This window comes from Chlorocebus sabaeus, chromosome 13 (genome assembly GCF_047675955.1).
Source record: "Chlorocebus sabaeus isolate Y175 chromosome 13, mChlSab1.0.hap1, whole genome shotgun sequence".
Taxonomy (NCBI): domain Eukaryota; kingdom Metazoa; phylum Chordata; class Mammalia; order Primates; family Cercopithecidae; genus Chlorocebus; species Chlorocebus sabaeus.
The window spans coordinates 53,448,629-53,475,937 of NC_132916.1; the positions used below are offsets into that span (position 1 = coordinate 53,448,629).

A 27,309-nucleotide genomic window follows, 5' to 3' on the forward strand; every position below is an offset into this window, starting at 1 on the left:
GAAATATTAAAGGGACAATTGGATTTATGAGTCTGCAGTTGAGTGATATGCATTGGGAAAGAGTCTGTTCTTAACAGTAAAGCCCTGTTTAAGATCATGTAGAAAGCAAGTATAGAGATAAAAAGAGGGCCTATAATTGAATCCTAGTCACTTCAAATTTAAAGATGGTAAGATGAAATACATCAAGAAAGAGGGAATCTTCAACTATGGCAATGCAGTTGCTGTGAGGTACAAGTTAAACCACTCAGGTTTTGGAAATATATGGACAGGGGGAAAAACACCTAAATGGTAGTGAGTAATATATATACACACACACACACATATATACATACATACATACGTACATATATATATATATATATTTTTTTTTAATTAGAGAATCTTTAATAAGAGGTGAATGGCTCCAAACACAGATTTAATTTGGAAGCTCCCATCTTAGCAATACCTACTGGTGTTCATTTTATTTATGTAAACACACAAATGTTGACTATGTAATTTTTCAATTAAAGAAATAACCAATAAAACTGTGTGGAAAAAGGATAGTGGTAGCAGATAATAGCATCTTTTACTTACTAAAGAGATCGTGTCTAAATATTAAAAGTAATACATTCCCTTCTCAAAACACTTCATTTTTATTTGTTTTCACAAATATTTTAATGTGGATTTTGAGCCACATTTTCTGTAAGAAGGTCATGGTAGATTAATCTCAAATTAGCTGAAACAATCAACACAACGAAAAGAAAAATCAGCCTTGTAATATAGTACAACTAAGCAGATCAGTTTATAACACTAACGAGCAGTTGCCTCTCAGCACTGGGTCATTATGATTATAGTAATATAATAAGTTAAGTTCAGGTTAGGAAGCAAAGATGAATAATCTTCAAAAGACACAGTAAATAGTTAATTTAGCTGCCTACCTTCATAGTATTTACTATTTCCATACTAAAAGTTTACAGCTGTGGGTTACAATATATGATATTCACGTAATAATTATTTAAATTGAATTTCATTTTTTTTGCTTCTTCATTATCCTTACCACCACCCTCCTCAATGAATTCATCTCAAATGATAAGTTTTTCCACCCATCATTGTGAAGAATAATTTTTTTACTCAATGAGTCTGGAAACATGAGAATGTTTATAAAATGAAATACAAAAATTAACAAATGGAGTGGGCAAGTAAAAAGACATTTTCCCACTGATTTTAGAGTATAATCAAGAAAATTAAACTAGTGACAAAATAGATTTATTTAACTTATAAGCTAATTCATAAATTAATTGCAAAATTTATCATAATATGCATAACTGGGATTTTGCAGATTTTTTGTAAATAGATAACATCCTGATACAATTAACAGATCTCCATCAGCTGCATTAGATTTCAAGTTGCCTTGCTATCTTTGTATATATGCATATAGATAAATATGTATATGTACTGCAATACAGACCAGAAGATACAAAGTTGTTTTATTTTGTTTGAATACGTAATATAGAGAACCCTATGTGTTCCATAGCACCTTATATATCTTTCTTTTAAGAGAACCTCATAGGACTTCCAAGTTCTTCACTGAAATAGCTCCTGCTTCTTATATTACCTTTTGATATGTCAGAAAGATTCTTTTTCTGAAAGCTGTTGTTTGCATCCACATCATTGCACAGGCTGACAATCAAGACACTATTTCTCACTTTCTTTAAAACTAAATCAGGAGTTGGGGGAGTGGAGGGATGACTAGGCAGAGCAAAAGGATTTTTAAGGCAGTGAAAATACTTTGTAGGATACTATAATGATAGGTACATGTCCAAACTCACAGAACGTGCAAGGCCAAGAGTGAAGCCTCATATAAACTATAGGCTTTGGGTAATTTTGACGTGTCAATGTCGTTTCATCAGTCATTACAAATGTACCACTCTCCTGGGGGATGATGACAATAGGGGAGATTATGCGTTTATGGGAGCAGTTGAGTGTATGGGAAATCTCTATTTTTTTTTTTTTTTTTTTTTTTTTCTTTTTTGAGGCAAAGTCTTGCTGGGTCGCTCAGACTGGAGTGCAGTGGCACGATCTCGGCTCATTGCAGCCTCCACCTCCAGCGTTCAAGCGATTCTCTGGCCTCAGCTTCCTGAATACCTGGGACTACAGGTGTGCACCACCATATCCAGCTAATTTTTGTGTTTTTAGTAAAGACGAGGTTTCACTTGCCCAGGCTGGTCTCGAACTCCTGACCTTAAGTGATCTGCCCACCTCAGCCTCCTAAAGTGCTTGGATTACAGGTATGAGCCACTGCACCTGGCCAAAATCTCTGTATCTTCCTTTCAATTTTGCTTTGAACCTAAAACTCTCCCTAAAAAATAAAATATTAAAAAATAAAAGAAACTCTATGTACCCCACTGACTCTTTGTCAAAGATTATCTGTTTTTTTTTTTTTTTTTTTTTTCTCAACTCATGCAATTATTAACACTTTGGACCACATTATTGCTTACGGTTAGCCTCTTATAATATGCTAAGGCTATTTTTTAAAAAGTGGTAAAATGACATAACAAACAATTATTTTTATCTTAGCCACTGTTAAGTGTACATTGTTGTGCAACCATCATCACCATTCAGCTCTACAGTGCTTTTCATCTTGTAAAACTTGAAATACTGCACTCATTAAATAATAACTCCTCATTCTCTCCCCCCAGCCCCTGGCAAACACTCAAACACTATTCTACCTTCGGTCTCTATAAATTTGATCATTCTAGACATGTCATATAAGTGGAACCACACAGTATTTGTCCTTTTGTGACTGGTTTATTTCATTCAACATAATGTCTTTGAGATTCTTTCATGTTATAGCATATATCAGAATTTCCTTCATTTTTAAGGCTGAATAATATTCCAATGTGTATGTGTAAGTACACTCACATACATACATATATGGCATGTTTTTTATCCATTAATCCATCTGTGGACACAGGTTAATTCCACCTTCTGGCTATTGTGAATAATGCTATAAACATGGGCATATGGGCTTCAATCTTTAAGGTTTCAGTTACTCATGGCAAACTGAAGTCTGAAAATATTATGTACAAAAACATTTTGAGAGAGAGAGAGAGAGTCTACATTCACATAACTTTTATTATTTTATATCGTTCTATTTTTATTATTGTTGTTAAATCTCCTACTGTGCCTATTTTATAAATTAAACTTTATCAAAGATGTGTATGTATGCAAAACTACATTGTATATATGGACTTCACGCATCGAGTGAGGGTCTTAGGATGTATCCCCTGAGGATAAGGAGGGACTACTACAATTCTGCTGTTAATTTTTTGAGGAACCACCATATTGTTTTGCATAGTGGCTGCACCATTTTACATTCCCATCGGCCATACACAAGGATTCTAATTTCTCCACACCCTTGCCAACTTTTTTTTCTGTTTTTTTTTTCTTTCTTTTTAAATAGCATCAAATGAGTGTGAGCAGTAGTGGTTCATATTTTTAGTCATCGTTTTCCGATATTTCTCAAGATAATTTTGAAATATTGTAAGAGATATAAAATAACTTCGATGTTGGAAAGAATAGCAGTGAAGAATGTGCATGTAAAATTTGAGAATCTTGAAACATGACAGATACAACATTGCATTAAAGGAAATTAAATCCTGGACAATTTTGCTTGGCTTGTAAGTACATATACAACACATAGAAATACATGTACCTGTAAGTACATATAAAATACATCTTTTCTAATTTTGGCTATATTGTCAGATTCCTGAGAAAATTATTATCTTTATAGCCTCTGTGATATGTCGCCAATGCAAGGCCCGTGATAACTCAAAAAGAGTCAGTTAGTAAATGAACTCTTTTATTATTTGTATAAATTATAGTTTTTATAATATAAATGTAATGTATGAATACTTGTATCTGGAATTACAATAGACACATTTTTATCTCCAGGGAGTTACTACTGGCACTTTTTGAAATCCCGTTTTGTCTGAGACACTGGACAAAATATTTTACATAAATTATCTTATAGAACTTTTCAACTCCATAAGAAAGACACTATTATAATTAGAACATTGTGTATCACAGAAATTAAACAACTTGCTCAAAATGACACAGTGAGAAAACAATAGAGCAGAAACTAAATCCAGTTCTTTCTGATGTCAGAGACTGCCCTGTATACTCTGGATGACCTGAACCTTAGAGTAACTAAAAGCGTCAGACTTCTCTGATGTATAATTGTGATAATCTCACTAAAAGCAAGATTAAATTACTACAGAAGAGTCTTAGGATTTAAAACTCTAAAAAGTGAAACTTACACTTTACCAAAACTGTTACTAACTTCTCAAATACATGTATGGATATAACCTGAAATGCTGGGTTGACTATTGAAATGTCTGTATGTTTTCTTGATTTTTTTCCAAATGTTTTGAAAAAAGTTATTGTATTATTGAATGCTATTCATTGGTCAATTTAAGTAATCTTCTTTTAAGAAATCATGCAGAATTTGTGGGTCCTTGATCCTAATTCTGTTTGGGTAATTCCAATTGCAATAGGCTAAACACTGCACTGGAAGATTTGAGAAAGAATATCATTGATCCATTTTGTCAAAATCATTTCTAGAAGTTTAAATCCTTTTTTCTTCATTTTTAGTGTGATTCACTGATTTTGCTACGGAAAGAACATTTAACTTCTCTCAGTAATCACAAGGAATACCTACCTGAGCGTTTAAGTATCAATAGAGGATTTAAAATTCTTATTACTTGTAAGCATTAAATGAATTCAATACTCCAAATTTTATAGAAGAAGCATTTCTGAAGATAGAAAACAAGGATAATTTTTAAACACAAGAAATCATACACTTTTTGCATCATTGTCAATGTGGTAAATCCTAAAACAATTTGGTATTAAAATCCATTTATTAGAAACTTGTTTAATTAATATGTCAAATATTTGGGTTTTTAAGTTATATATAACAATCAAAATATTCCTAAAAACATATTGAGAACTTTAACATAACATTTTACCCTTGAAATGAAATTAGTACTGGATGGTTGGATTAAAAGCCAGTAGAAATTATTTATTATCCTATAAATGTAGGACTGTATGAGTTCTTGGTAATCCCTTTTCATATTTTTATTACTTTTTCCAGTACCTAAGTGGATACTGGTGACTGGTGTATAATAGGTAACCAATGAATAGATATTAAATAAATGTGTTCCTTTACTCAATTTTCTCATCTCTGAGCTTTCCTGTCTGTGTTACTATAACATTACTTTATTAAGTATTTTCTCTCACTCCATTACAATAATATTACAGAAGTTATTCCCTGATTAAGAATAGTACATATTGACAATCCAAGCCCTCAAATGAAATTTTTTCATGATCTGAATGTCCAATAAAGGTATAACATGCTAGTTTTCCAGTAGGTGCCCATTTTCAAGATTCCAAAACTTTCAACAAAAACATTTATATATTTTTCTATTGATTGCATAACATGGGGATTCTGTTTTGGGAATGCACATAAAGATTATGATATTCTGAACTGTATTCGAACTGTAATTTATTCACCATCCTTTTTAAATTTGTCTATATTTTTGGTTTCCTGAGAAAAATTGTGTCTTTATAGCCATTCTGAATATTGAATATATTGAGACTCGCTTTAATTCTCTTGATTTTTATTAAGACTTCGAATTCCAACTTTATTAGTGAACTACATGCTTATATAAAAGTACATTTCATCAAACAGCTTTCTCTTTATCTCTTTAAAATCATTCCCTTTTATTATTTTCAGTATGCTTTAAAATTAATGCTTTTAAATTTTATTATTGAAACATTTGGTTTTTCCATTGCTACTTTCCTATTGATTGAGATTTTAGTCTAGGTTTTATAACAAGCATAGCTATATTTACAGATTTTTTTCTATAAAATTTTTTATATAGATTCTAATTGTTAATCTTACAAAAAATTGTTAACACCATTATCATTTGGATTTATTTCCTTCTAGTTCTCCTCTACACACACACACACACGTGTGTACACACAAATACATATATATATAAAATGGCCAGCACACCAATAAAGATAAAAATGAACTTTATAAAGTTTTACACTTCTTTTAAACTGGATATTATATTGTGAACATCCCCATGTAACTGCATAGTATTTGAAACTTAGTTATTTAAACGTTAAATTGCAAACATATGATCTTATAGACTATTTTCCTGCTTCCAAGACTTCTTTGGAACTGTGGACTCCCTGAAATGCCAGGGTAACATAAGTGAGACAGAACAGCTAGGGAACCTCAGGGAACACCACTGACTTTATGGTGTTAGCCAGTATCATGAGAGCCTGCAATGTTACCTTTCAAATCAAGTGATACATTTATATCAATAATTAAATAAATTTGAAAATACACTGTCATTGCATTTGCAATCTTCTGTCTTTGTTCTTTATTCATTGCAATAATAAAAACAAACAAACAAAAACCAACCCCAAATCCAATGACTATTGGCGGGGAAATTATAAGAATAGATGGGAGTGAAGACCCAAGCTGACTTTACCTCCAACTCGAAGATTTTTATCCACTAATCTAATTTCGCTTTCTGTCTCTTTTTGTTAAAAGTTTCAAAGTAGATGTAGGTTCTCTTGCCAACTTGAGACTCGTGTTCTTTCCTTTTCAAGATTACATAAAAAGTATAACTTAGATCCGACATATCAACCTGGAATGGATGCAAATATCACTACTGATTACAACTAGTATTTAACGAGGCTTACTATGGACAAAACACTGATCTAGGTATTTCATATGTATTATGTTTTGTAATCCTCACAACTTTATGAAGGAAGTCTACGATTATTTCCATTGTCCAGATGGAAATAAGCTGGAGCACAGAAAGATTAAGAAACTTGCCTAAGTGACAGAGCCCATTTAACAATATACTGCAGCAGTCTCTCGACCAGCAATTCCACTTGAATGTCTTTCTGCTGGAGCATCACAAAGTTTACCACTCAAAAAAGAATCCTTAATTTCCTTCCTCAAAACATGCACTTCTCTCCGTGAATAGCACCATTCTTAAGCCAATTGTTCAGACAAACAAAAACAAACAAAAACCCTGGGAATCATCCTGGATTATTCTTTTCTTTTCTTGCGTTTTAGTCAGGTCCTGCGAGTTCTACCTACAAAATATACCCTGAAACTGCCCACTTATCTGAACCGCTATTATCTTTAGCTAGGCCACCATCATCTCTCTCACCAGAGTCACTAGTATCACCACATATCTGGTGTCTCTGTTTCCACATCCCCTCTCTATAGCCCACACACCAAACAACAGCCAGAGTAATCTTTTAAAAATATACCTTAGATATCATCATCCCTCTTCTCTAAATCTCCAAACCCTCCAATGACATCTCAGTGTATGTAGTCTGAAATCTATATGTGCTACATCCTGTACAGCCCACATTACCTGACCCTTGTGTGATTCTCCAATGTCATAACTGACCACATTCTGTTGCTCCTATTTTATTCCAGCCACATTGGCTTTCTTGAGATGAGCCAAGTTTATTCCTGCATCGGGGTCTTTATGCTTGTTCTTTTCTCTGCCTTAAATGCCATTTCCCAAGATCTTGACATGGCTTCATCACTTGAGTCACTAAGGTCACTACTCAAATGTCACCTTCTCAGAAGATCACCATCTATTATAGAAACCTCTACCTAAAATTTCATTGCTTACTCATTTTCCTTGTTCGCCATTGCAGCGTTATCCTGAAAAATGTTTAACAACTTGTTCTCTCCAGAGGATTTTAAAAAATAAAAATAAATATGATTTAAAGTGTTAGCCAGTTTCCGTGGTGTAAATACTCCCTTCATAACTGATTTCAAGTGACCAATGTGCTGTTATTGCACAAGGAGTTGAGAAAAGATACACACGATTAGATTTTGAGAGCCAATGCAACTGCACTGCAGGTGTATCGCCTGTTCGAATCTTTCCTTACCACTCATATTAACACCTAAGTTAAAGGCTGGCACAATAAGTAATGTGTTTCTTGATAATATTTGTAAAATAAATGGATTAGTGAACAAGTTAATATGTCACTCTGTGGTCTTTAAAATATATATGGAAATGCAGAATATTAAAATCTGTAATACATATTTTGAAAAACAAAGGTGAGAGTAATGCTAGCCAAAGTAGGTTTGACTGCAGGCACAACTGTCCTTACCACTCTTCTTAATTGAAGAGTCACCTCAATCCCCATTTGAATGTTCTCTTTTCAACCTCCTTAAAAAGGTTACTGAGAATGTAGATATTAAAATGTATTCTGTTCATCTTTAAATAATTTCATTTACGTTTAAGCTGCAAAAATTGATCCAAAGTTAGTCTGGTGTATTGTGTAAGCATTTGATACATTTCTAAAATGTTGTTCATGTCAAGAATATCTACAATTCAAATCATGACCTTCTTTTGGCTTGTATTCTAATTTTGAAGTTTCTGACCTGGACACAAAAATCAGTAACTCAAGAATTTTAATAGTCATACTGTTGTTCTTCACTTCTATCAGCAATGATATTTGATAGTGTAATATGCTGAGCAGGCAAACAATGAAAAAGTCCCTTCCATGCAAAATGTATGTAAAATCAGCTTTCAATAAGTGAACAGTATTTACTACCTGCTGTTCCTTTTCATTATTTTCAGTACCATTCTTAGACTCACTGCAGGCATAAACCCTGGGATAAGGAAAAGTTAAGCCTGCATTCTTCATACCTCTAATAAGGCTTTGCCAATAGCTGCAATCATTTTACAACCATCCACTTATGTTTAGGTTTAACAGAGTCTTGGCTTCATAATGAAACACTTCATTAAAGTATTTTTATGGTATCTGTTTACACATATGTTCATGGTAGAATTGCATGGTGTTCTGTTAACCAGTCCTTGCCATTCACATGGACTCAGTTTATAGTGTCTGGTTATGCTACTGAAGATCTTCGAGCTTTACCATTTGCTGTTAAGTAATTGTAGTCAGTCAGACTGCCCAGGAAGCGCCATGGACTCAGTTTTATCCCTCGGGTATCACAAATGAGGAAGAGTTTGATTCCATATTGGTAAAATGCTACTTCTGTTTCCCAAAGATATGTTGTTTCCTAAGATTTGCTTCTAGATTTTGTGATTAAATGTTTTATTGGACAGGGATTTCAGAATCAGAATTTCATGACACTTTGTCCTACTTTAAATGAAAATGTCTATAGACTTTTCTAGTGAAGGCTTTTACAAATCATGTTAAGGGATGATTGAATGCTCACAGCAGGACACCTGGCATTACAGAAGGTCTCCAGAATTATTCACCCTTTTGGGGAGAACTATAACCATGATTTTTTGTGACACTCATAACCTATAATATTAATGTTAGAAATCTCTTCGCATGTCACTTTTAAAAATCTTTTTCTTTTTTGCCTCCTGTAGCATGAGTGCTAGTTTGATTAAACTAGACACTTGATTTTCTCCAATGGTAACATATTTTTTACAAATGATTTTTTCTCTGGTGCAACCAATTGGGCCAATATGAGGAACTTTGGAAGGACCATGAGCAGTCAAACTTGCTAACAGCAAAACATATTTTTCTGAAGGCAGCATGAAAAGGACGGAGGAGTTCTCTAAGTACTGTGAGTTTCACGGGTCCTTCTGAGCTTCAGAAATCCAGCTCTCAGCACTTCATAAATCATTTCTGACCTGATGTCACTGAAGTTGTATTATTATGTAGTTAGTATCAAATTCAGAAAAATTGGGAGAAAATACAAAGAAAAGAATTTGCTGGGTCATTCCTGTAAGAATTTTATCATGTCCTCTTAAAAATGGTAGCTTTTCAGAAGTATTTGTTAACTTTTTTGCATTCCATCTTGAGAAAATGTCTATATAGTTAGATGAGCGTCATCTCCTATCCTTGTTTTTAAATCATATCCAGAATGACATCAGGCTCTCTAGACTTCTCATTTTTTCCTTCCATTTACACTCTTCACACTTCATTGGCAACTGAGGTCACCACTTTAAATTTTAGGGTGAAGGCTAAAGGCCAGCTTGACAGACTGTTGGCAGATGCTCTCTTTTGCAAGTCTTCGTTTTAAAGAAAGAATGTGAGATTTAGAAATATTTCAGATTGTCATCTTGGTAGAATTTCTCATCTACCAATGAGGGATGCGGCATCTCTATTTATTTATGTTGTGTTGGTTAGATACGTTCACCCATTAGGTATGTGCAGAGGTACCTCAAACCATCTGAGAGGTGGCATTCCATTTTTCATCATCTATTCAATTGAATTTTAAAGATAACTGACCATCTTTTATATACAAGACATAAACAGACATTTATATTCTATGGTATCTACTGCTAGCAACTTACAACAGTTTTGGGGTAAAATAAAGGCAAACTTGCTTCATAATGAAACAATATTAAATTATCAAAAAGAAATGTTCAGTTGTTGATTTAAAATATAAAATGAGACATGAGAACAACCTTAGGTTAGAAATTCAGATGTAGAAAATATCTGTGTAAGAAGTTACTTGAAATACTCATAGGCATGAAAGGTATGCAAAAAGCCAAAGTAGACAAAACTGGATCTATGAAGTTGCTCCATAATGTACTAGTCAGGTGAAGTAGCACAAGTTACCTAGTGTATCAATTTTCTATTGTTAACATAACAGATTACCACAAATGTAATGGCTTAAAACCTCACAAATTTATTATCTCACAGTTTAATAGGTTAGTAATCTGATACAAGTCTCACTGAGCTAAAGTCCAGGTGTGGGCAATATTGCATTTCTTTCTGGAGGCTCTAAGGTAGAATTCATTTTCCAAAATTCATTCATTTAGGATAGAAGCTGGAAGAATCAGTTCCTACAGGCTACCTGCATCCCTTGGCTCCTGACCCCTTCCTCCATCTTCAAAGCCAGGAACAGTTTGAATCTTCCATTGTACCACTCAAACGTCTTCTTCTGCCTCCCTCTTATACTTTTCAGGACCCTCATTATTACACTGAGCCCAGTGGATCATCCAGGATCATCCTTTCATCTCAAGGTCTTTAACTGAATTATATCTACAAAGTTCCTTTTGCCATACAAAGGATCATATTCACAAGTTCCAAGAATTAAATATAGACGTCTTTGAGGGACCATTGTTCACTCTACCATAACTAGCCTATCTCATTTCCATTTTCTCGTCAGTTACTACCTGTCTCTTAGAGTTCTTGTTAGCAGAAACAAATTTTTGTGTGGTAAAGTGCCTGGCAAAAAGTAGATCCTAAGTAAAATGTTATTTTCCCCAAGGAAAAGATTATTAGGAACTGGAACACTGGGACACACCTTTGTTTAAAAAGCTCTAATTAGTAAGAACCACAGCAGGGGCACACATGCAGGCGTTGGAGAGGAATTCAGACAGTGCTGTCTTCTGAATACTCCTTCTATCTTCATTCTCTCCTCTGCCATTGTTTACCTTCCATTTTAGGCAAGGAGCTGTATTAGGAAGATGTGGTTTTCTTTTATTAAAAGAAAATCTCTAATTTATTAATAGATATTACTTTTCCAAAGAAAGTTTCAGAAAGGAGAAAAACAATATAATCAAGATCTGTGGACACTTTAAAGATGATGATGATGGAGAAAAAGACTGAATTTTGCAACCAGGTTATAATAGCTCCTGAGGGTGATTATAATAGGGTGATTAGGCCATGCATGGGCTGCAGGGGATTAAATAGAAAAGGAGTGGTAAAGTAATAAACAGCAGAGGATACAGGCTACTCTTAAGAGAGTCCCTCAAGAAGGATAAGAAAATGGGGCAATATATAAGCTTGAAAATAGATGATGATATTTCATTTGCAATAGCTAAAATTGACTGTTAAGTGACTCTGATCTGTTGAAAGAATTCATGAACCAAGATCAGAAACTTTCTACTGTCTTTGATTTGTTATTCTACGTTGTTAACATTATACTTCTAACACTTCCCATCACTACAAATCTTTGCTATTATTCCCCAAATGCTTTGAACTAGAGTGATTCATTTATGTGTGTAATGTCGTAAATTGGAGTACGTGTAGGTTCTTCTTACCTTGGTAACTACAGAAGCACAAAAACCAAAGGCAATGCCAGGTATTTCTCCAGGGTGAATAATTTTTAGAAAGCAAGTTTAAACTGTCATATTTGTGATTGTCTGTGATTCACACCATTGTTGTACTCTGTGATGGTTTTATTGAAAGGACTGTCATGTTCCATGGGGGACTCAGCCTACCTGCTCTTTTAACAGTAGCTGGTGGGAAAGCCATGCTGTGCTAGTGACTTATTCACAGGAGGCAGGTCAATCTTTTGAAACCATAGATTGTTTCAAATGAGAGAGAAACATGTGAGAAAAGAATAGATGTCAAGGGTAATGCTAAAGACAAGGAAAATGCTTGCCTGGGTTTTCCCTGCAGCCAGCGTGGTTAAAAATGATAGCAACTTAATGAAGCATGGAGTACTAAATGCATTAATAAGCCAAGGGAGGACCTTATTCATTACAATTTGGACTCTGCTCACTCGTGTTACTCGTTTTCTTAAGACTAGACTAAAATTGTGAGACCTTATGGGCCAAAAATGCCCTTTAGAGCTGATAATTAATTTGAAAGAATTATTAAAGCATATTTCTTGAGCTAAGAAAGCAGTGTATTCACAGTAAGAGGCAGAGTTAACCATTTATCAAGATAATTAAGAAAATGCATTAAAGGTTTGCTCTCTAAGAGCAAGCACTAAATTACCAGTAATAGTAATACTATTATGTGAAAGGCAATCCACAGTTTGTTTATTAAAATGAGATGGGCCGGGCGCGGTGGCTCAAGCCTATAATCCCAGCACTTTGGGAGGCCGAGACGGGTGGATCACGAGGTCAGGAGATCAAGACCATCCTGGCTAACACGGTGAAACCCCGTCTCTACTAAAAAATACAAAAAACTAGCTGGGCGAGGTGGCGGGCGCCTGTAGTCCCAGCTACTCGGGAGGCTGAGGCAGGAGAATGGCATAAACCCGGGAGGCGGAGCTTGCAGTGAGCTGAGATCCGGCCACTGCACTCCAGCCTGGGCAACAGAGCGAGACTCCGTCTCAAAAAAAAAAATAAATAAATAAAATAAAATAAAATAAAATAAAATGAGATGTATTAGCAAACTTTTTTATTCTGATTATAAAAATTTTCAAATATACACAAAGGTATAGAGAATACAATGGACTCAAATGTACCCAATACCCATCCATAACTATTAACTCAGGACCCCTCTTGTATCAGTTTTCAACTCATCCACATCCTACTTCACCTCTCCAGATTATTGGGAAGCAAATTCCATATGTATTACTCTCTTCGTAACCACTTCATTATGTATCTCTGAAGGATAAGACTATTTTATAAAGGAAACCATTGTCACATCTAAAAATTTATGCTATTACTACTGCTTCTTTAATATTAACAAATATTTACTCAGCATTCAAATTCATCACACCTGCTTTCAAGTTTTTAAAAAACGGTTGAATCAGGATTCACATGGAGTCACATACTGCATTTGTTCAGTATACCTAGGTCTCTCAATCTATAACATTATTATTTCCTTGCAACTTATTTTTTTGAAGAAACCGTATTGTTTCTCCAATAGTGTTTCTTACGTCCTGCATTTTGCTACTTAGGGTTCCTGTAGTACTGTTTGCATATTTCTCTAATACTATATTTCCCAAAAACTGATAGGTAAATTTAGAGAGTTACTCTGGTTCAGAGTTTACATTTTTGGCACAACCACTTTTTTTTTTTTTTTTTTTTTTGAGACGGAGTCTCGCTCTGTCGCCCAGGCTGGAGTGCAGTGGCGCAATCTCGGCTCACTACAAGCTCCGCCTCCCGGACAACCACTTTTTTGTGTGTGATAATTTCTTTTTTTTTAATTATACTTTAAGTTCTAGGGTACATGTGTACAACATGCAGGTTTGTTACATATGTATACATGTGCCATGTTGGTGTGCTGCACCCATTAACTCGTCATTTACATTAGGTGTATCTCCTAATGCTATCCCTCCCCCACCTCCCCACAATAGGCCCCGGTGTGTGATGATCCGCTTCCTGTGTCCAAGTGATCTCATTGTTCAATTCCCACCTATGAGTGAGAACATGTGGTATTCGGTTTTCTGTTCTTGCGATAGTTTGCTGAGAATGATGGTTTCCAGTTGCATCCACGTCCCTACAAAGGACACGAACTCATCCTTTTTGTGGCTGCATAGTATTCCATGGTATATATGTGCCACATTTTCTTAATCCAGTCTGTCATTGATGGACATTTGGGTTGATTCCAAGTCTTTGCTATTGTGAATAGTGCTGCAACACACATACGTGTGCATGTGTCTTTATAGCAGCATGACTTATAATCCTTTGGGTATATCTTCAGTAATAGGATGGCTGGGTCAAATGGTATGTCTAGTTCTAGATCCCTGAGGAATCGCCACACTGTTTTCCACAATGGTTGAACTAGTTTACAATCCCACCAACAGTGTAAAGGTGTTCCTATTTCTCCACATCCCCTCTAGCACCTGTTGTTTCCTGATATTTTAATGATAGCCATTCTAACTGGTGTGAGATGGTATCTCATTGTGGTTTTGATTTTCATTTCTCTGATGGCGAGTGATGATGAGCATTTTTTCTTGTGTGTGGCACAACCATTTTATAGATTTGCTTCCATCATGCTGCAGAAACTATCTGAGTGTCTCTCTTTTGGGGATGTTTGTGGTCATTGACCAGCATTAATGGCCACAGGTCCATCATTTTATGGGGGCTCCCTTCATAGTAAACTGCATAGTAAACTATACACAGTGAACCTTGTAGTAAACTGTAGCATCCTGTGTACTATAGCAATTTACTCCATGTTACTTTTTCCATTTAACATTAAATCCCGCCATTCATTGCTCTTCCACCTCAGGGTTTTCTTGCTTATTGTTACTTGTTAAAATTCTTCCAAATCATATTTATAATCAAGTTGTTCAGCACTAAGGAAAAAAACTAACATTTTCATGAAAAATGAAATTGCATTACATTTATATATTCTCTTAGGAACATTAAAAATAACTTGCTATTTTTCAGAGCTAGACTTTGCGATTTGCTTTCTTGCAGAGTGAGATAGAGAAGTCCTTCAAATAGTGTCCCTTGAAGAGTTAGGCATTGATATAAACCCTTTTGAAAAACAATTTCAACAAATAATTGAAAATATTCTCTTCAAAGGATTATTAGTCGTCCAGTTAGATTATTATTTCTTAGGAATTCCGGGGTAGTAGAATAATTCATTTTCCAATTTGTTAACTTCTCATGAGTTTAATGTGAGTATAAAAAGTCTGTTTTAATTGGGGGCAGAGTATTTCTTTTTCTCTTACAGTGCAGGAGCCAGTTACCCTGACGTGAAATGACCTCTTGGCGTACCTGCGACTTCAGGAATTTCATGCTTAGCAATTGCAGTACACACTTGCAGGGGTAGGGGTAGGTGTTTGGATAAGTGGGTTGAACTTAATAACTCAGTGACAATTACAAATCGTTTCACTATGGGAAAGTATTTGAAGTAAATTTACCTGAAGATAGAAAATATGGGTGGGCAAGCTCCTCCTGAACTCTCCACCACATTATTCTAGATTTATTGAAGTAAATGTAAACTTATAAGGGAACATAAAACTCACACAAAAAATAATAATTAGATGTATTTCAACGTTAATTTTTAAAGTTAAAAACATTATTTAAAAACTTATTGTCATCGGAACTTGACTTAAACAAGTTCAGTTATAACATTGTCAGAATCTGCATAAGGATCTCTTCAGGGAATTTTTAAGATGAGAGTGAACAACTAATTTTCTGAGATTGCCTAGACATTTTTGTAACAGGGTAGGAGCCACATTCTGTGTGGCTTAGGTGGGGATGGGGCTTTGAGTGAATCCTCTGTTGTACACAGACTTAATACATTCTCCATTTCAGCCCACTTTTCACCACTGCTTTCATCAGACCTACCTCGGTGAGGTTCTAGACTTCTGCTCTGCTGCAGTCACTCAGTACTTTAGGCCATAACCTCCGCTCTCCTTCCTCAGCAGCTCACCGTAGACCTTCCGGAAAAATGCTAAACCCTTCTCATCCTTTTCTTGTTATTGGTTTCTATTTTCTTTCTTTCTTTTTTCTTTAGAGTCACAGGGGAAGAGCTGATAATCGCTTTGGCTATGGGTATCAACTCAAACAGAGATACATTACCTGCAGTTCTGTGAACATTCCCAGATTATTCCAATGGGTACTAAGCTTGAAAACATGATGTCTATGATTCTTTCTGGTTCTGATATTGTATAACTCTCATTACTTAATGAAAACCACCGTTCCTATTTGGATAAATAAGAGAACTGAAAAACACACTGTTAGAACTAAGAGTACAAACGAGCTTTCCAAATATATTAGAGATGGCATCACAGTACATGGAAATGTTAAAATCCATAAAATGGGCAAGAGTACATACTAGAAAAGTGCAGAGCCTCCTTAGAAGTGAAACATTTTTGTTCCATGTACATCCATTTGCTATAGGAGTTCAGGGACAGACAGCAATGTGAGAAGGAGGCAGAGTTCAACATTGGGCAGAAATTAGACACACACTCTTCTCTTGAGAGATTAAGAAAGAATAAATAGAAGAGAGTAATTCAGGTCCTATGAAAAGGATAAATCATTATCTTCCATAGAGAATGACCTTCATTAATATTTTTATGGCTTTCGTGGAGATCATCCTAAGGAAACAGAAGTCCTTTGGCCTTATTACATCATTATAGAATCACACTTTGGCTGTGTCTCTTAACATGTGTGACAGTGATGCTTAAAAGTCTCTGTAAATCTCCAAAACACAATATTCTTTAGTAGCATTTCTTAGATTTGTGATTCTTCTGGGGACAAAGGATCTGGAATACAATGGGTTCCTGAGAATCATAGTAGAGGATTTTTTCTTTTTTTTTTTTTTTTTGACAGTTTTGCTCTTGTTGCCCAGGCTAGAGTGCAGTGGTGTGATCTCAGCTCACTGCAACCTCCGCCTTCCGGTTTTCAAGCAATTCTCCTGCCTCAGCCTCCGGAGTAGCCCGCCACCACCCCCGGCTAATCTTTTTTTTTTTTTTTTTTGTACTTTTTAGTAGAGACAGAGTTTCACCATGTTGGCCAGGCTGGTCTTGAACTCCTGACCTCATGATCCACCCGCCTCAGCCTCCCAAAGTGCTGGGATTACAGGCGTGAGCCACTGTGCCCGGCCGAGGTGTTTTTTTTTTTAAAATCAAGACTTAGCAGTGCATGTGCTAGAAACTGGTTCTGGTTTTCAGACTTACTGACATGGGTATAGGTGAGCTAAGATATTCAACTGCAGGGCAGGGTCAGAGTTCCTGGGCTGCTCACTTCAGGCTATGAGGGCTCCAGAACACTGGTAAAAACCCCAGTACTGTACAAATATCATTTTATCTTAGCCATGATGTTCAAAAGATTGGAAAACATAACTCTATGTGATCATCATTGTCCATTGCTTATTATTTTGAGACTAAAGGATGCTTTAGAAAGACCCTATTCTCTATTTCCACACTAAATGAGATCAAGTTCTTAATACTCTTCTTATTGTAGGAGGAACACCTAATTCAATGCTGCATCAGTAATTAAATGATATGTTGTTAGATGACATGCAAATGAGTAACAAATTGAATATGAAATAGAAAGCTTCCTTTGTTACGTAAATTGCCAAACACTTGGTATTGTTTTTAAAGTTATTTGGGATTTTTTTTTAAGACACTAAGTTTGTAACAAGTGCCCTTTAACAGAAAAGACACTTGGGTATCATGCGATGTTATCTTAGGTTCCTCAAAGCCTAGCAGTCATAGCATTTTAATACTTATTAATGGAGTGTTTGCCTTCCTTGCTGCACATGGGAACAGATTGGGGTGGGGGTTAATCATCTGGAAATGTGGTATTATAACTACTGATTTTGAAGAGTCTTTATAATGAAAACAAGACACAGTTAATAAAAGTAGCATAGATAACATTAGAGAGTTATTTTATTAGGGCCATTAAATATTTGGAGTACAGTACTTAGAAAATCACTTAAAATTTTTACAGTTACTCTGAAGCCTGCTAAGAATACTGCTATTTATTACATTTTTAATAATGCTATTTACTACATTTTAAAAGTTTACTCAAAAACTGCATGACTTTCAAGTCATTGAAGAAGTCCAAAAGAAATTCCATGCCAATAAATTTAATTAATTTTGCATGGAATGTGAAAGAACCCGTAGAAAATAAATGAAAGAGGGATATTGTTTTGAAATGGGACTCATTCAGTGTTCTCTAAGGTGGTGACTGCTTTTCCATGTCACTTACTGCTGGCAGTTATGTTGAATTATAGAAAGAGTCTGTGGGGTCTCTAGTAGAACTTCTCTTCGTGGATTATTTTTATCTATTATTCCAGAGCCAACACAGGAGCTATGAAGTCATAAATCCACATTGTAGCTGCATGAGAACTTGGCCCTGTCCCATATTTGCCTGCTGAGTGCTTTCTAAGCAAAGTTCTTTATCCATAACCTTAGTGCAGTCTTATTTTTCTTAGTGAGTACCTGTGATCTCTAATATGCTTTGTTATCTCTCTTTTTGTTTTATATCTTTAAAAAAATCTCTATGTTTTTATTTTTTCTGGAAGGAAACGAGCTCACTTGAAATATTTACATAGGTTCTCTCTTTCACAAGAACACGCAGTATTTTGTATTCATTATCTCTTCCCTCCTTGTGTCTTTAGAAAAGTAACAATGGACAACAGAGGGTAAAAGAATTTAAGTAATTGTCTCAACTCACAGATACCTAATAGGACAAACACTCCAGGAATGTATGCCTTAGTTCCTGCAGGTGACAATATATATTAACTGGGATTCAAGCTTTAACAAACAGAAAAGACCAGCGTAAAACTAATAACCATAACATACAAGCACATTACATGATTTTGGCTATCCAATTAAATGTAATCAATATCAAATGTCCACCGTTTCAGAAGAATTACAATAAGAAATATAGCATCTGTAACCCATTTCTCATTTGCCCAAAGAATACTCGCCAGCAGCACTTGTGGCTGTAGTGTTTACCCCGGGATAACTTGTGGATTACCGTCCTAATATTATCCCCAAAGTTTGTCATGCAATATTTCACTTTTGTTATTATTTTTGCAATGCTCTCGCATATTGACTTTGGAAACAAAAGACATCATTCTATTTATAGCATTCTGGGTTTGATAGTAGTATTTCCATATACAAAATATAGTAATTATTGATTGCAGAAACATCAAATCCTAGAAAATACAGCATTCCTACATAAAAAATCATTAAATTCTGATCATCATATACATTTCTGTTACATTAGGATTAGAGATATGTTTTATTTAGAAATAACTCTAAGAACAGTTTTTATGTTTTATTTTCACTTTGAAAACAAGTCAAATTTGCTTCAGCCTCAACGAACATGTTTATGTAAAATTAAATGAGAGCTGGCAGTGAGCTGTACATTTTTTTTCCTAATGGGAAATGGGTTATGGGTTAAAGATGTACAAGCTGGCTGGGCATGGTAGTTCATGCCTGTAATCTCAACACTTTGGGAGGCTAAGGCAGGTGTATCACCTGAGGTTAGGAGTTCGACACCAGCCTTACCAATATGGTGAAACTCCATCTCTACTAAATACAAAAAAATAAAATAGGATAAAATAAAAATTAGCCTGGTGCAGTGGCACCTGCCTGTAATCCCAGCTACTAGGGAGGCTGAGGCAGAAGAATTGCTTGAACCTGGGAGGCAGAGGTTGCAGTGAGCCAGGATTGTGCCATTGTACTCCAGCCTGGACAACAGAGCAAGATTCAATCTGGGGGGGGGAAAAAAAAAAAAAAAAGGTATAAGAGCTAGAGGCCCTGGCCTCTACAACCAGCAATTTAGTTATTCGTCTCCCTTGTCTTCTTTATTATTTGAAGACCTTGTGGGAATACTTTGGGATTACCAGTAGTTAGGACCAGGATATTTCATATTTTATAGTAGAGACAATTCTATCTGTGCATTTTATAAGATTAATCAGTTGGTATGTTTCTTGGTGAATTTCTATATGAAGAAATTCTACGTGATGAGTTGTTCAATATAAACTGTCTAAAAAACAATTCCTTATGAATAATACCTAAAAATGCATAAGTAGCAAATATCTTTTATAATGGTTGGTGTAACATGTTCTATGTTGTTCCTACTTTTGCCCTTTCTCTGTTGCTTATTTTACTTTGTCTTCATTTTAAAGATAATTTTATTTAAAAGTAAAACATTTATGTTCATACAAAAAATATAGCAGAATATGGGATGGAAAATAAAAGTCCTTCACCTTTTTCCTTGACTCCTAAAGGAAACAGCTTTAATATGTTCACATATTATCTCTCCCCAAATGTCTTGGCATATTCAAGCAGTTACAGGCACATACATAGATATGTGTGTCTATCTGCATTTATACTTATCTATGTGCCTTTGTAAATATAAATTCATCACTATTTCTCACCTGCAGTGATACTCAATAAAACAGAATTCTCAAAGCCCAGACGCCTCGGGACAAATATCTTGGCTGTCCTTCCTATGCTGGGTCCAATCAGCTGGTCTCAGGGGAGAGGAGGCATTTGGGAGGTTGGGCAGCAGTGATTTGTCAACAAGTACAGAAGCATTTCAGTATTTTATCAACTAGTTGTTCCACAGCTGCACCTAAAAGGCTAATACTAACCCTACTTTGACTCATTCGATGGGTGATTTCCCCTCTATGGTCTCAAGCAAGCCTGCATTCAAGTAAAGATCTTGAAGGACTAGCATCAGAGCCACCCATATTACCCCATTTCATACCAACTTTTTATATTTTTAAATCTAGTCCCTTAGGGTATACCATAGATCCTATACATGTATGCATGAGCTACCATGTCAAAACTATGAAGCAGATAAAATTTATTTCTAGAGCATCCCTTTCAGGATTCCCTCTAGCTCAGCAGGCCTGTTAATCACATTGTAGTGAGCCTGTCCTCCCAATTGTGCCCCACCAGTGATCTCACCCACTTAGAGCTTAGAGCTGCCAAGCTCTCATACCTCATAGCATTTACTAGTCAAGAACATATCATACTGTTTTATTATTACAGCACTTTTCATTTGTCTCATTATTACACTGTATTGCAACACATTGATGGTGAAATAATAATTTAAACTAATTTATATCTGTCTTTCTACCTAGAACATTGTATATAAATGTCATTCCATAATGTTTCTGCACTATTCTTTTGGACTACATTGGTAAAGACACAGATGTGTACTACCACAAAACATTTAGAATATGTCTTCTTTTATATCTTGAAATTCTATACAAATTTGTAAATAGAGCATTGCCACATTCGTCTCCATTGTCACTCTGTCGACAGTAAAAATACCTCTTTATTTCGCCCTTTTTCTTGCATGTTTACCTTTTGTAAAGAGAAGGTACAGAAACCCTTCAGTTAATGTGTTTCAGGTTTAATCAGTTGTCTTCATAATACTGGAATTTCTCATCCATTATTTTCTATTTCGGACTGTAAATGAATGGACATGTATTGAGGGTTTACTGCCACAATGCTAGAACCACAGTCTGAACATAGGAATGTGCTTGTTTTTGCTGTACCATACTAACTCCCTCTAAATGGCATTTTTTTGAGGATTATCTGATATAAGTAAACATGTTTTCTAAACTATCAAGCACTATTCACACTGGGAATTTCTAGCTTGTATTTTACAGTCTTTAACGTAGTAAGGTGAGTAAATTGGTATGTACTATTAATAAATGCTTTGGGTGGTAATAATTGTAATGGAACTTTAAATGTCAGGTGAAATGTTGCCAATGAGTTGTTACAAAACTAAAATCCAGTCTTAATCCATTTCTTTTAAAGCCATGGTTGTCAAAACAAAACATCACTTCTTAGCAAAAAAGGTTATTAACTATGAACCTATAATGGTAAAATCATTTCAGACAACATTATAAGATTATAGAATAAAATCCAAAATAAAATCTACTGTAGCATTTAGACTTATATTTGACATAAAATGATGACAATATTTGGGAACTCAATGTTGTTGTTGTTGTTATTCTTCCCTAGGTGTTCCAGATTGCGTATGTGATTGTGAAGGCAGCTAACTCCCCCCGGCCTGGAAACTGGATTTTGGAACGCTCTCTTGATGATGTTGAATACAAGCCCTGGCAGTATCATGCTGTGACAGACACGGAGTGCCTAACCCTTTACAATATTTATCCCCGCACTGGGCCACCGTCATATGCCAAAGACGATGAGGTCATCTGCACTTCATTTTACTCCAAGATACACCCCTTAGAAAATGGAGAGGTAAGATGAGAAAACTCACCATTTAAGCACATTTAAGACGGCGAAATAGGCCTGTCAGAAAGACCTGAATATATCAGTAATTAATGTCAGGGAGATTTTAAAATAGGATTTAGCAAAAGTACATTTAAATGAGTTATTAAATAAAAAAAGAAAAACCTGAGGTGATTAGAATTTTAACTACCCTCATGTGTCTCCCATCTCCAGTAAAGATCAGAGAAGAGGAAATAGGTTTAATCTGGAAAGTCAATGATTAATTTTGCATATAAAGAGACTTTCTCAACAATGAGGATTGCTAATGATTAGAGAAGGTCTGGAGACCTTACAGGTGGCCTTACATTTGTGTGTACTTTGGTCTGAGATGGAGACAAAAGAAATGAATTTGTGAAGAAATGTAATCCACATGAAAGACCCAAATGAAAAGTAATTCTTTCAATCTTTTGATGTTTTTCTGCTGTCACCCCGTAGGGCTACAGTGGGGTTTCTTCCCTGGGTCAGGCTTTGTGGAATAGTGATGTGCAGGAAGTCTTAAGTTCTCAGTGATGTGCAAGTTAGGTTATATGCTTACTTCAAATATGTTCTACTTCTCCAGTGTCTTTCATCTTGTGGTTAAGATTTGAGATTCATTCATTAATTTTAAGCCACATATTTTAACCATGGCTTCAGTTGTTATTAGTTTATTAGTTGTGTGTGGGGGTGGGGGGATTGGTGTTTTTTTTTTTTTTTTTTTTTTTCTATTTTCTGGCTTCGTTATGTGTTCTTGATCCAGTTACTTAAATTCTCTGCACCTCAGTTTCATCGCCCATAAATCAGGAATAATAATAGTTCTTACCTCATATAATTGTCAAGAAGAATAAATGCATTATTGTATTTAAAGCATTAGAACAATGCTGAAATGCACACTAAGTACTCTGTAAGTACTATTTTTATTGTTTTGTTGCCATTAAGGAATTAATAACCATTACTACTATTATTTTTATTATTATCCTTAGTCTTCTCTTAAATACCCAAACTTTGACTTAGTAACTCTCTTGGATTATCCAATATCTGTTTAGTATATTTCCCTAACTTGTCTCCCTTTAGTATATGTGACCCACCTCCTTTCATCCTACCTAATTATGTACATCTCCATTGATACTCACACATCTGAAGCTAGTATCATCTTTTATATTTACATTTTCAGAAAACCCGTACATTCTATCATGCCCACCCCAGCCGATCTAGGGTTATCTCTAAACACTTCTAGAGAAGATTAGATTTTTGGCATAAATCTGTCAGACCCTCATTAGGCACTATTCGTGTATTAATATATAGCAGTGGTTCACTATATTTCAAATTCCATGGTCAAAAATACCAGTTTTAGGGAAAAACATTCCAAACAGTACTCTCAGCAGAGATCTCAATCTGCCAAATGACAAGGACTCAAATGCAGTGAGTCAAACAGCTGTTCAACCTGCTTTGTGCCTAGAGGCATCCAATTCCTGGCCAGTTTGGCCTGAGGATAGGAGGGTAGGGACTGCAGAAAGAATTTTGAGTTGAATTTTTATTAATTTTTATCCTAGATTCAGTTTACATAAAACTAATAATTGTCTCATATTTTAAGGCTATTCTATACCTTTAAAAATGGTTCAATTCAGAAATTTATTAAGCAATGCAAAATACACTTAGGCAGATATGTAAAATGCATGCCACAAGCATATACCCTACCCATTCTCTCCCTTCATTAATAATGGTTCTCCATTTCTTAAACCAAGTCAGCCTGCCAATATGAAACAAAAGATGTGTTTGTTAGTTAATTACTTAGTTTCTTTAGTTGGCTATATTGTTTTCACTCCTAGACAACACTTACTAAAAACTATTTATTGATGGTTACTATTAAGAGCAACTGACTGAACTATCTCTATGACATATTTCCTTATATTCATTTGTCACTCATAGGGAAGTGAATGAAATAAGGAACAGAAAGTAATTCAAAATATCTGTAATAGAATGATAGGATTGAAGAATAAGAATTAAATTCAGACTTCTCCTAGGCTATCTGTTCATTTTATATAGCTTACTTTGTGGAATATGTTACCTTTTTGAATAGACAGGTGATATTCTCCAAGACTCTCAGCTCAATGGTAATAGAACTGAAATAATAATTGAGGTCTCTGATTCTCAGGTAAATATTTCATCCATAATCTGGTAAAGACTAGAAGTTGTCTTTTAAAGTTGACAATAGCTAAACTTAAAAATGGTTCAGAGAAGATATAGTATTGCTGGATCTAATGTAAGTAGAAAGACACATGGAATTAGAAGACCTGGATTCTGGTACTGGTTCCAGTTATTTGTGGGACCTTGGTCAAATGATTTAATCTCTCTGGGATTAAATTTGTTTAATAGATGAATTAGTTCAATGCCAAAATTGTTCTAAGGTAGCATGGTATTTTCTAAAATAATATAGTTTTGGCTATCATACAACATTTGAGGATATTCTAAAAGTTGTGGATGCTTTTCTCTAACATTATCCAGACAAAGCTGTGGAATAAATCTCACTTATCAGCTTCAGTTTCAAAATTTTGTACTTTCACATAACCCTTAACACCTGGAATACAATTATGAGTCGTTTATGTTCAAAACTTTACAGAGAAGTGACAGTCAAAGAAGAGAAGCAAACATTTAAACCAGTACATAAAACATGATTGTATAAGTACTACAACAGTAGTGTGTACAGAGAGCGGTAAATCTCCCCCTGCTTGAGTGGAAGGAGGCACATTGAGAAGAAAACTTCTCAGAATACAGGACAGCAACAACTCTTATCTCAAAAGTCTGAAAGCCAATATGCAAATTCATCTCTAATAATGCCTATGTGTTAAACTCGGTACATACAGAATTCACCTCCATTGTTGAGGGATATTGTTATTAGATATAGGATTCTAGGTTTGCAGTTATTTTGTTTTGGAACATTTTATTGTTTTCTGGTTTCCATTGCTTATGCAGAGAATGCAGCCATCTAATGACTATCTTTTGGAGTGACTTTTCTCTGATTTCTTTAAATATATTTTCTTTATCTTTGTTCTTCAGTAGTTTTATAATGATGCTCCAGATCTTCACTGCCCACTACAAGAGCCACTAGCCATATGTGGTAATTCAAATCTAAATTTCAGTTAATCCAAATTAAATTAAAATTCAGTTTCTCCGTTGCACTAGCCACATTTCAGGTGCTCAATAGCCACATGGGACTAGCAGCCATCACACTGGTTTGGGCAGAAAGGAACATTGCCATTATTGCACAAAGTTCTGTTGGGCAATGCTACTGTAGATTGTACCTTTTTATTTTCTACATCTCTGCAGACTGATGTCTTTCATCAGTTCAGAGAACTGTTCAGTCATTACCTCTCTAAATATTGCCTCTTCCCCGTTCCCTCTGCTCTATGATTCTAATTAAAAATGACTTGGAACTTTTTACTGTATACACTATGTATCTTAAACTATCTTCCTTAGTTTTCATCCTTTTGTCTTTCTGTAGCTTCATTCTAGATATTTTCTTCTGGATTATTTCTAGTTCATTAATTATCTTCTCAGCTATGTAAATATTGCTTTTAAAGTTATTCATAGGATTCTTAATCATATATTGTAGTTTTCAGTTTCTAAATTTATCTGGTTCATTTTATTTTTTCTTTCTTTTTTTTGAGACAGAGTCTCACTCTGTCACCCAGGCTGCAGTGCGATGGTGCAATCTCGGCTCACTGCAACCTCCACCTCCCAAGTTCAAGTGATTCTCCTGCTCAGCCTCCTGAGTAGCTGGGATTACAAGCATGTGCCACGATGTCCAGCTGTTTTTTGTGTTTTTAGTAGAGACAGAGTTTCACCATGTTGGCCAGGATGGTCTTGATCTCTTAACCCCGCGATCCACCCGCCTTGGCCTCCCAAAGTGCTGGGATTACAGGCATGAGCCACTGTGCCCGGCCTGGTTCATTTTCAAATAGAAGTTGTTTCTCATTTTACATTGAAATTTTATATTTATAGTAAAATTTTAATTTAATAATATGATTTATTCTAAAAGTTTCAATATTCTATTTTTGATCTCCTCGAGCATAAAGTAAAAATTATTTTTAAAAGTTTTTGATAATTCTAATATATGACCTTTTTGGATATATTTTATTTTCTGTTTCATCTGCTGATTCTTTTTATGCTGTCTTACATTCTTATGTGCCTGATTATCTTTGTATAATAGAAGTTGTATTTGAAAGAGAACGTGTAGAAATAATTTGAGAGCTAGTATATTGTTTTCATCCTGTGTGGATTTTCTTATGCTACTGCCAGGCCATGGAAATCTGGATCAACTTAATTCAATTTTAGGGATTCAAATTTCTGGGACATTCAGATGATTCAAAGCGGTGCTACAACCCAATGACAGCTGCTTTAATTCCAGTATATGCTCATTCTCATGCTGCCTGTCTTTGGAGTCCAAGCCAGCGTGTGTGGGAATTACCAAAGTCCCACCCATGCAGTCCTGGAATCCAACTTTTGTCCTCCTAATACAGCAGGGCTGTCAAAGTGCTGCTCAGTCTCTCAGCCATGTCCCTGGACAGGAAAATGCTCACAGGACAAAAACTGTCACAACATACCAGTCACCTGTCTAGACATCTCTTTTGTCCTTGATGTTGAGAAGGTTATTCTTCACTCTCCTGATAGCCCTCACATGGCTTTAAACATATGTTTTTGTATATTTATCCAGTTTGTCTAGTTGTTATCATTGAGAGTGTTGACTCTTACTGTATAATCTACCATAAATAGAAGCAAAGTTGCACATGCATTTAATTTTTTTTTATTTTGGAATTTTATTTTGGAATTATGTTAAATTTACACACATATATGAAGATTACAGAGAATCCTCACATTCCCTCATCCAGATATCC

At 35.2% G+C, this 27,309-nt stretch overlaps 1 protein-coding gene across 2 annotated transcripts in view; it reads left to right on the forward strand.

Moving 5' to 3' along the window:
• The window catches only part of LAMA2 (laminin subunit alpha 2), a 621,494-nt gene that overhangs the window by 192,081 nt on the left and 402,104 nt on the right, over positions 1–27,309 (forward strand). For both annotated transcript variants that reach the window (XM_073022454.1, XM_073022455.1), the window contains exon 4: positions 22,166–22,408. In XM_073022454.1, coding sequence (XP_072878555.1) covers positions 22,166–22,408 — 243 coding nt within the window. The remainder of the gene's footprint in view (positions 1–22,165; positions 22,409–27,309) is intronic.